The sequence below is a fragment of the Chenopodium quinoa genome, unplaced genomic scaffold, assembly GCF_001683475.1.
Source record: "Chenopodium quinoa cultivar QQ74 unplaced genomic scaffold, ASM168347v1, whole genome shotgun sequence".
Taxonomy (NCBI): domain Eukaryota; kingdom Viridiplantae; phylum Streptophyta; class Magnoliopsida; order Caryophyllales; family Amaranthaceae; genus Chenopodium; species Chenopodium quinoa.
Window position 1 is genome coordinate 2,724,211 of NW_018743448.1, and position 11,452 is coordinate 2,735,662.

The 11,452-nt window shown below is 34.2% G+C and overlaps 2 protein-coding genes across 2 annotated transcripts; both read left to right on the plus strand.

The window, feature by feature from the left end:
* The first annotated feature begins 4,441 nt into the window (after positions 1-4,441).
* Positions 4,442-9,602, plus strand: LOC110739200. Its single transcript, XM_021919656.1, has 5 exons — positions 4,442-4,862; positions 4,940-5,713; positions 5,900-6,450; positions 9,180-9,284; positions 9,438-9,602. The coding sequence occupies exons 1-5, from the start codon at positions 4,442-4,444 to the stop codon at positions 9,600-9,602; spliced, it is 2,016 nt and encodes a 671-aa protein (XP_021775348.1).
* Positions 9,603-9,624: 22 nt separating this feature from the next.
* Positions 9,625-11,180, plus strand: LOC110739201. Its single transcript, XM_021919657.1, has 2 exons — positions 9,625-10,531; positions 11,149-11,180. Exons 1-2 carry the CDS (start codon positions 9,625-9,627, stop codon positions 11,178-11,180), a joined length of 939 nt encoding a protein of 312 aa, XP_021775349.1.
* Positions 11,181-11,452: the final 272 nt, after the last annotated feature.

The following is an 11,452-nucleotide window of genomic DNA, read 5'->3' on the forward strand; positions in this document are numbered from 1 at the left end:
ATTGCTAAATGGGTGGTAATCTGAGCAATATTTTAATTTATTGGGTTGTAATTTTAAAAAAAAAAATTATTTGGGTGGTTATATCAAAAGTGGACTGTTTTTTGGGTGGTAATTTACAAAAATTCCTTTTTATTATTACGCAACGATTTTTTTTGCACAACCAAAATGTCTGGGTTAGGTAGGGAGGTGTCTTCAGAAGAATGGAAATTTTTTTTGTTGCCATGGCGGTGGTGCTGCTCTTAGGTTGCCAGAAATTGCTACAGGAATGGTGGCGGAGGCTCAGGCAACCGCGTAAGTCACGAGGTTTGTGTACATGGATTTCATTGTTGTATTTGTTATTTGGGTATAGTTCATGTTTTGGTTTAATTTTAGATTTATTTATAATTTGGCCTTCGTTAGTCTTGTTAAGTTAGCTAGCATTGTGTTTCTTATCGGTGGACCCAAGTTGCAAACTCCATATTTTCTTGCTTTGTTTTAGTGTTGCCTATTATCAGAGTAGGTGACTTAGGTAGTAGAACTGTTGTACGATTACTTTGATTGAATTAGATTTTTTTTATTAAAAAAAAATAATTAAGGCAGTGTTGTTAGGGTTGGGAATTTACTCTTTGTATATATATATAGATGCTTGGTGTTTGATGAGCTTGTGCATGTTTCTATTGTGGTTTCTGGTAGATCAGGATTTAGTTTCAGACAACGTTCCATTTGTAAGTGCTTGTATTTTGCACCGAACTAGAAGCTGATTCTATGTCATATGCTTTGATTTCTTGGATAATACTTGCAAATTCAGACATTAAACATCACTTAGTTCAAATCTCTACTTTTGTTATCTTGACCAGTGCATTATCCTAATTGGACAAATCTGGAAGTACAAATCACTTGAATATAATAAAAAATCCATACATTCAACAGAAAATACTGTTAGATTGTGTTGTTGTTGCAATTTTGATTAATAAGTAGCTGATTATTGTTTCTTCTTTACACGGCAGGGGTTTGTGCGGGAGTTGTTATTCTATCATTGTAGTGTGATTCTTATTTGGTATGTGTTCTTTTTACAGTTCTAAAAGGCTTCATTTGTGTATTTTGACTGATTCTGAGTATCTTTTATTTATGACTGGTCTGTTCCCTGTACAAATTCCCATTTACTTTTGCTTTAGTAGACTGTGTTGTATGTTCACTGTTATGATGCATGGGTAAATTCACTTAGATTGTTATCATGAATGATGTTAAGGTTGAAATTATGTAATTACTGGTCTTATTATCTACCTATTTTGTATATCTATGTATATAAAAGCAAATGGTTTGAATAAAAATTTTGATAAACATTCTTTTCAGCTTATTTTGTTTTCTGCTTTTTTATTGTTTAGTTCTTTTTTTAGAGGGAAGGGGTTAAGGTTTTGGTTTTACTTTGCTTTTGTATAAGTTTCTTTGTGTAGTTTATGCTTTTGAAAAAGCCATGATGAAAAGGGTCATTCATTGTTTACTCATAGTCCTTAACGTGGTTATTCCCGTTACAGGTTATGGCTATAGCACCACGCAAAGTTTTCATTCCATTCCAGCCTCTTCTGGAAAAGATAACTGCTTGGTTGAAATTGTCAAAACCAGTTTATGGCTTCATAGATGTAGCTAAGCACAATGCTTGTGTGCGAGTGAATCGACCAAATAGTTGGTTTGGGTTTCTGTTTTACGGTGGAGAGGCTGATTCAGCTGATGAATCTCGTGAGAGGGCAGCGCATAAAGCTGTGCAGAGATTGATTTCTAGGTTTGGAGTTCAAGTAGCTGATTTCACTTACGATAGAATTAAAATGTATCAGCTCTGTGCTAGGCTTTATAAGCACAAATGTGCTGAATTAGTACAAGAGAAGAGGGGGTCATGTAGGCCTGCTGGGAGAGTTGACTCTGGAACACATTAAGCATTGGACTATGCTGATGTTTCACTTGACTGTACACAATTACTAGGTGTTGTTGTCAAGAAAACTGGTGCTTGTGCAACTGCTGTTGAAAATACTTGGGAAGATGGCCATGGTTACATAACCTGGGTTGTGGTGAGTTGTCCACCTACTAACATGAGGAAGGAGTGTATTTTTAGCGAACCTTGTCTGACAGCAGCCATTGCTCAACAAAAGGTGGCAAAGAGAGCAGTGTTTTACATTGCCTGCCAATATAATTTAGAAATAGTTGATGCTAACTATGGTACTGTAGATAAAGTAAGTGAAGAATGCTCTTTGGTTCAAAAGAAGTATTTCATTTTAAAAGAACATCTTGATTGTCTAGGAAAACAATCTAGACAATATGAGCCTTTAGGTATTGTTGCCAATGCTGAATGTGTCACTCTAACAGATGATGCAGCAAAGATCCATGTTAGTGAAGTACCTCCTCCTTGTCCAGTCAACCGCAACAATGTTGACAATGTTTATCGCTCAACAGCCTTGAGAATTGGAACATTTGAAGGCCTGGTGGCTGATATTCCTGAATTAGAAACACTTTTTAAAAAGCCTAAGTTAGATTAGATTTATGTTCCTGTGTTGTGTCGTTGCTGTACTTCAATGGCTTTAGAATAAGCTTTAGCTCTTTTTAGCTTATTTTTGATATTAGATGTATTGCTGTACTTCAATGGCTTTAGAATGTATTTTGCTTTTTTTGGAAGGTTGGTGTACTTAATGTAATGTTACCTTTTGCAAAGGGAAGCCTATTTTGCTTAGGAAGTAGTACACAGAGCATGCTCTGAAATCATGTAATCATTTCCTTAATTATATGAAAAAGTACTTATTCACTATGTTTTGTACTTGTGCCCTTGATATTTAATGATGTTTGTTTATTGTTTGAAATTATATTCATTGATGTTAGCAGGTGATAAAGTACTAAAATCATTTATGGTTGTTAGGTTATTGTAAATAGCTTAATTGCCTTTTCAGTAATCGCTTTGCAGAGTTACATTATAATGGGTAGTTCTTTGTGTCCTTTAAATGTTTGCCCTCATTATATCAATAATTTTATACTAACGAACAATACTGATATGAATAATGTAAACCTTTTATTGGAACTTCCTTTTGTATGGTAGATTATCATTCTGGAATACCACGGTTATCTCGTAAGAGTTGTCAGCGATTAAATCAGGTTGCACATCAGTCATCTGAATCATCATCTATTAGGTACTGAAACAATGAGTAGTATTCACATTACAATTAGTTCTATGTTTCATATTGACTACATCAATTTAACTTCTACATATAGTCCATTAGTACATGATTCAATTCAGCTTATTCGAAGAGTGTCTAAAAGAAGACGTTTAATTGAAGAATCATCTGAATTTTACAGATATAGGTATATTATTGTTGTTAGTTAAAGTTCTGTGTCTAATATTTACTTATAAGTTAAAGGCTAATCATAATTCAGAGATGTACTTGCATTCAAAATCTGTCAATATTTTCCTATAGACTTAACCAGATTACTGTGCATGTTGTTTATTTTGCATTTGCAAATTCTGCATACCATTGTCCATTTGTAATTTACTACAGCTACTTTATGTACTGATTAGAATTAGAATCATAGCCTTCAGCTTCACTTCCTTTCCTCTCTTTTCGACATCTCAGGGATGGAGGAAGAGCAGAAGAAGGGATATTTTAAAATTGGTTTTAAAATTTATTGTTCTTATTGCCTTTGCATATATGCAGTGAACAAGAAATTGGTAGCACATCTCAGACGCAGTTGACTAAACGTAATCGTTGCACTAAAAAAAATGGAAGCGTACATGCAAAGAGGTATGTGTATATAATATCAAATGTAATGATATTTAGACTAATTATATATTAGGTGTCTTTGATTACCTTGTAGTGGAAAAGGTATTACTGTGGCTAAGAAGGTAGTAAAAAAAAGCTCCAAAACAGAAAGAAAAATGTATGTTTTAAAATTACAGCTACTTTGTCTTGTTTTGTATCTTCGAAGCTTTTATGTACTTCCATTTATATCTTGTATTGTACATAGGTATACCTGCAGCAATGATTGGTCAGCCGCTACCCAAAAAGTCACATACTTTGTGTGCACCTCATTATTGTTTAAAATGCTTTGCAAAAAAATTTGAAAGTGAGACTGTCCATTTCTGCTGTGGTGATGGAGATATCCAACTAGCTGTAAATGAGTACCCTCCTGAACTTATTCGCTTATTCACATCACTGGAAGAAGATGGTGTACACTTTCAAAAGTATGCTCGGTTATATAATAATCTATTTGCATTTAGTTCCATAGGTGGAAACTTTGATGCAAGTACATACAAGGGCATTTATGCGTTCAAGTTGCATGGCCAACTATATCATTTTGTACCTGATTTATTACCTGATGATGGGCCACCTAAACACTTGCAACTTATTTCTATGATGGCCAACATGAAACTGAGAATAGGGTTGGGTCTTTTCTAGAATTAAGGCAAGATATAATTGATATTCTTATGAGTGTTTCTCAGCAGAATCCATATGCTGCATTTTTCCATTCTTTAAAAGAAAGAGATGTAGCTGAAGACACACGTATTGTATTGAATATAAATACAGTATATGATCAACGTGTGTACAATGCCTCAGCTGTTGATGATGTTGCTGTGATTTGGCCAGACAGTGCTTCATCAAGTGATACTTTAAGCCCTCACATACTTGTATCTGGTAAGTCTTGTGAATCTCATCGAATCTACCACAACTATGGGTGTTATGAACCATTACAATATCCATTGTTATTTCCTTGTGGAGAATGCGATTGGATGCAAGGGCTAAAGAAAACATCTCATGCTGACAGAAGGCAGGCAAGTTTATACCCTGATCCAATAATGTCATGCGCTGTCCACAGTGTTGAAGACTTATTGAGTCAGGAAGAAATACGTAAGTACACGATTATATTTATGTTCAAGTGTATTATTATATTATAATACTTAAAAACATGCATTTACAATTTATAGAGGCAAAGAAGAAGCATACGCGTGCTGATAAATTCATTTCTCCAAGAGAATATTATGCATATAGATTGCAAATACGGCCTAACAATTTCTTGCTGAGAGTTGGTAGATGTTTACAACAATACATTGTTGACATGTATGTCAAGATAGAGAATACAAGGCTTGACTATCTGCGCAATAACCAGTCAACCATTAGAGCTGATTTATATCAAGGAATCCTTGATTCTCTAGATAGTGGAGAAACTAAAGTGCACAGTGTTGGTCGAAGAGTAATCCTGCCTCCAAGTTTCATAGGAGGTCCTCAGGATATGAAAAAACGGTATCTTAATGCCATGGCTTTGGTGCAAAGATTTGGTAAGCCTAATTTGTTTGTCACAATGACATGTAATGCTAACTGGCCAGAAATAAAGTCCGAATTAGCACCTGGTAAAGCAGCCCAAGATCGTCCTGATTTAGTAGCACGGATCTTTAGAATAAAACTACTTGCATTGAAAAGAGAAATTATGGAGAAAAAGGTATTTGGTACGGTTGTAGCTATGGTGTATGTTGTAGAGTTTAAAAAACGAGGCCTTCCACATGCTCATTTCTTGATAATCTTAAGACCAGAATTCAAGCTGAAGTGCCTTGCTGATTATGATAAATTTATATGTGTTGAAATTCCATATACTTCTAACCCTATTCTTCGGAGGATTGTTCTAGCACACATGATGCATGGTCCATGTGGCTCATTAAATTCGCATTGTCCATGTATGCGGAAAAAAGGGCAACAGCTAAACTGTAAGAATAAATTCCCTAGACCATATGCATCTGAAACAAGTACAAATAAAGATGGTTATCCTATATACTGAAGAAGAAATACTGGGGAAAATGTCACTATTCGTGGTGCACAGCTAAACAACCAATGGGTGATTCCTTACAATCCTTATTTGTCTATGTTGTTTGATTCTCATATTAATGTCGAAGCTTGCTCTACGGTCAAGGCAGTAAAATATCTCTATAAATATGTTTACAAGGGACATGACAGGATTTCTTATAATGTTCACCCTGCTAATGATGATTCTGTAGATGAAATTGAACAATATCAGTCAGGAAGATGGGTTTCTCCATGTGAAGCTGCTTGGCAAATATTTAGTTTTGATTTGTTTAAGATTTCTCCATCAGTATTACCTTTACAAGTTCATCTTCCCAATATGCAAACAGTTCATCTTTGGTCGCATGAGAGGTTAAACACTGTTATTTCTGACTCTAAGCGTTCAAGGACTCAGCTAACTGAATTCTTTGCAATGAATGCTGCAGTAGAAAGTGGTACTGGTTATCTATACAGTGAATTCTGTGAACATTTAATATGGGATGCAAAGGCTAAAGTATGGACTGACAGGGTTATAAACAGATATGCACTAGGAAGATTGGCTTTTGTATACCCTGCAGAAGGTGAACGTTTTTTCTTGCGCCTTTTATTGTTGAACGTTAGAAGTCCTACATCTTTTGAGAATTTACGAACTTTAAATGGTTATGTAACACCCTAGAAATTCCTTCCCTTTAAAATTACTTGTTTTGCCTTTTTTAAAATACGAAAAAGGAAAATCTAAGACATTACCGCCACCGTGAAAACGGCTAAGGCAATTATCAAAGACACACAGCGGAAGACTACCTTTAAAACTATTTAAAATCAAGTCAACTTTAAAAGTCAAACCAACAAAAATAAAAGTCAAACAAAGACAAAATACAACTTGGAACCATTGTAGGCCCTTAAACCAAAACACTTGAAAATCCTTTTGCATTAGTCTCACAATCAACATAAATAATAATAACAATTCAAAGCAATAACACATCATATTCTTATGAGAACTAAGCATGATTCCCTCTTCACTCAGGCCCATCATGAGTATGCTTCATCACCTGAAAAGCTTCTCTCTACTTTTCCCCACTACTCGCCATCAGAAATGGGTTATCGTAGGGCCAAGGTAAAGACAAGGCAAGACAAACACACAATACACATAATCAGCAAAGCTGAGTACATAAGCGTAATTAGCACACACTAACATGCTTTCATCTTATCAACATACAACTTACCTCGATGCACCTGTTTACAAGCACACAACATTCATCATTTGACTCGACTACTAACTAATATTTATTTAATTTTTTGATTACACATCGAACGGGTTTCCAACCAACTACCTGCCTCAAATAAATTGAGGTAAACTACACCGGGAGCTAACTGGGTAGGCAAATGTCACATGAAGTGACTAGATCCTGCGCATAATAAATAATAAAAATGGAAAGTACAGCGTCCTGTACCCCCAGTAGGAGTTATGGTCAAATATAAAGTCGCATAACCCCCCCCATATGTTCATACTCAAGGTATATACGTTCCAAGAGTTTTGGTGTGTAATTTCTTTCACTTTACGTGATTTACAAATTATTAGACTTGGTGATGACTCTCAAACACAACACAACCAAACATTACAATTCACTCAAGCAATTAAACATACCAATTTAAATTCTTGAATAATTAGTGACCACATAAATTTAGTGTGGAATCCTTTTTAAACTACCTCGGTGTTAAAATAACACCTTAAGTGCATAAGGCACCGCAAATCCTATCCCTTGGTGTTAGAAACACCTTAAGTGCACATAGGCACCGCAATATAATTTATCCATGTGTACTAAGACACTTAAATAGCTCTTTCCTCATGCTTATAGCATCAACAAAAATTATATGAACCATAATAAAATTCCTCTTCCATAATCCAAACCAAGATAAACATCCAGTTTAACCAAACATGCTTTCTAACATGCCAATAATAAAAGTATGGTTCAATATCAACATGCCAATATAATTAATTCCAATCACCAAATCACCATAAATAATTCATCATCACAAATCATTCACCAACAGTAATCCAATCAACAAATTTCATCCAACACCTATCATGATACTACTTGGAATTAATTTAACAAAGCCTAGTATGCTTCTATACACTTAAACTTCACCAAGTACGCGAACGTACCTCGAATACGATCTCAAAATAACCACGATTATACAAAGTCACTCACTTGGAAGTCTTCTACAAACCACAATTATAAAGGAGTATTAATACCCTTCTAACACAAAATTCCAGCAATATATACTCTCTTTAAATCACTCAAAAACCCCTTTAAAATAATCTGAATTTTTATCTAAAACCCTTACTTTATTCCCCAATTAAATGGGTAATTAAAGATCTTTTCAAGAGACTTTAATTAGACTTATATATAAAAATTCCAGCATTAATAAAACTTATAAAATTGCTGCAATTTGGTTTAAAAACATTAATTTTAATAATTTCAATCAACCACAATCAAATTCCATCCATAAACATTAATTTAGAAACCTAGGGTTTCCAATCTTGGGGCTTTTTAATTAAAAACCAAAATTTGAAATTTATAATTAAAATACTTGTTATTAAACATCCTAATAATCATCACAAAACCCAAAAACAACAATTGGATTTAGGGTAGATTTAATTAAAATAAGAAAAACAACATATATCTTTCGTTAAAATAAAAAACTGCTCGAAAACCATATTTAAAGGCCGAATTTTGCCACGAAAGGGTGGTGCTCACCACCATATGTAGTGAGTTTTGTTTATAATATTGTTTACACACGAAAAACACTATTTTTTTGTAAAAATCGGACGAGTTAGAATTTAATCGTGATTACATCGAGATTAAGAAAATTACGAACGGAGAATACGCAACATGCAACCACCTGGCCGCCGTTGCCACGCTGCCTGGTGGCTGCTGCCACCGGCGAAGGTTGGTGGTGGTGACCGGCATGTGTGGTGGTTAAACAATAAATAATTAAATTAATAAAGTAAAGGGAAAGGGGAAAATTAAGGGGAAAATAAAATAACAGGAGAGAGAGAATTTACCTTTGGGTGAACTCCACCCTAGGCACATAAGGGGTATTTATACCCTCTCTCTCAATCCTCCTACTTACTTCCCTTAGTAATCCCTTTCCTAATCAAATTAGGATTTGACTTTCTTTAAAACTTTGACTTTAAATTATTTAATATAAAATAATGTTCCCTAATATTTTAAATCATAAAATCCAATATTTTCAAGATTATTAAATAATAAAATATATTTTTAATTAAAATCATTCTTTTTGTATTGAAGAAACCCTAAATAATTTATTTCATATTGTTTAAATACTTCAAGAAATACTTATTAATTTAAAATATGTATAAAAATACAGGGTATTACAGGTTATGTCTGTCCTACTTTTCAAGAGGCTGCTCTTAAATTAGGCTTGATAGAAGAAGATGATGTAGTAGATTTAGCTTTGACTGAAGCTCTTGAAGTTTAACAACCAGTAGCCTTGCGCCGTTTGTTTGCAACAATGCTCATATTTTGTCAAGTGAGTGATCCATCTGGTTTATGGAACAAAATTTTCCCTTCCTTATCTTAGGATTTCCATTACAGATAGCCAGATGATATGCAAAAAGTCCATTAGCTGACTGTTAGGTCTCTTGAACAACATCTTGAAGCAATGGGAAAATCATTAGCTACATTTGGCTTAGATCATTTAAATAGCCAAGTTGATGATGGTTTCAGAAGAACAAAGGGTATTATAGATGCTCTTGATGCGCCTATTCCAGAGGAGTTCCTTACTTGTTGATCTAGATTAAATTCTACACAGAATGCTGCTTTCAAATGTATCATGGAATTTGTCACAAAAGGGAAATCAGGTGCTTTTTTCATATATAGATGGTCCTGGAGGTACGGGAAAAACTTTCTTATATAATGCCTTGTATGCAGAGATTTGCTTGATGAATAAAATTGTATTGCCCATAGCAACCTCAGGCATTGGTGCAACAAATATTCCCTCTGGTCGTACAGGTCATTCAAGGTTTAAAATACCTCTTGACAGTGATATATCCTTAGCATGTGTTGTTCCTAAACAGGGTAGTCTGGCAGCACTTTTAAGGGAAACCACATTAATTATATGGGATGAAGCTTCAATGGCAAAAAAACAAAATATTGAATCCCTCGATTTACTATTACAAGATATATGTAACACAACAGCTGCCTTTGGTGGGAAGGTAGTTTTCTTTGGAGGTGATTTCAAACAAGTTCTACCAGTTGTTCCTCAAAAAACAATGAAAGAGGCAGTAGAGACAAGTATTGTGACTTCACATTTATGGGAGACATTCATAAAGTTTAAACATACAGAAAATATTCGAGCACGAGAAGATCCTGCATATTCCTCTTTCTTACTTGCCTTGGGAAATGGTCAATTACAGTCCACTGAAATCGCATTAATTGATTTGCCAATTCAAGTTGCACATTCTCTTGAAGATGACACAAGCTTAATAACTAATCTGACAGAAACGACATTCCCTGAAATCATGCAAGGTGGCTTTGTGGATGATGTTTTCATAACAAGGGCAATTTTAACTCCAATGAATGATGATGTTGATTCTATCAATTCAGTTATGGTTGACAAGTTCCCTGGTGACATTGTCACTTACAAGAGTTTTGATATGATGCTAAATGATATGTGCAGTATATATCCCACAGAGTTTATGAATAAACTCTGTCCAGGAGGTATGAGTCCACACGAACTTGTACTAAAAGAGAATTGCCCAGTGATATTGCTACGGAATATCTTACCATCATCAGGCTTATGTAATGGCACTCGACTTATTTGCAAAAGATTCTTTCCAAATGTGTAATTGCAATTGGACATTATAAAGGAGACCATGTCTTCATTCATATAATTAATCTAAGGCCTTCAAGTTCTACTAATTATCCATTCTAGTTTGAACGGAAGCAATTCCCTATCAAGTTGAGTTTTGCAATGACAATCAATAAGTCTCAAGGACAAACTCTCAGTCAAGTGTCAATATACTTACCTCGCTCTTGCTTCTTTCATGGTCAATTGTATGTTGAACATCTCTTGCTTTGACCAAAATCCACATAATGTTGTTAAAAATGTAGTGTCATATGAAGTTTTGCGATTAGCTGGTATTATTTAATATGTTATGGAACTGGTACTTCATCATGTTCTCCACCATAGTTAAGGTTATTTAATTTTAAGGTAATCTTCCTATCTTTCGAACACAAATAAATATGCTTGCAATTACATTCAATTATTGATTTCAATGTCATGTTGCTTTACACATTAATTCATTAATTCTGACAATTTTTGGTTTACATTGTAGGGTCTCTTGATTTTGGATTCTGCTCAGACTAAAGGTTAGAATGCTATCAATAAGGTAAATAAAAATAGTCTGAACTTGTAATGTATGGAGCTTGTTATGGTAAGAACCTAATGTACTTTTTAAAAGTATTCTACAGACTAAGAGTATTTGATTACATAGCTATTATTAATATTGTATAGGTAAAATAGGAACAAATGCTTGTATTAGTGCAGATTAGAAGTTTAAATTTTCAGTTTCAATCAGATAAGTACATGTAGCTTATACAAATATGTTTATATAAAAAATGTATTTAATGAGTTCCTTC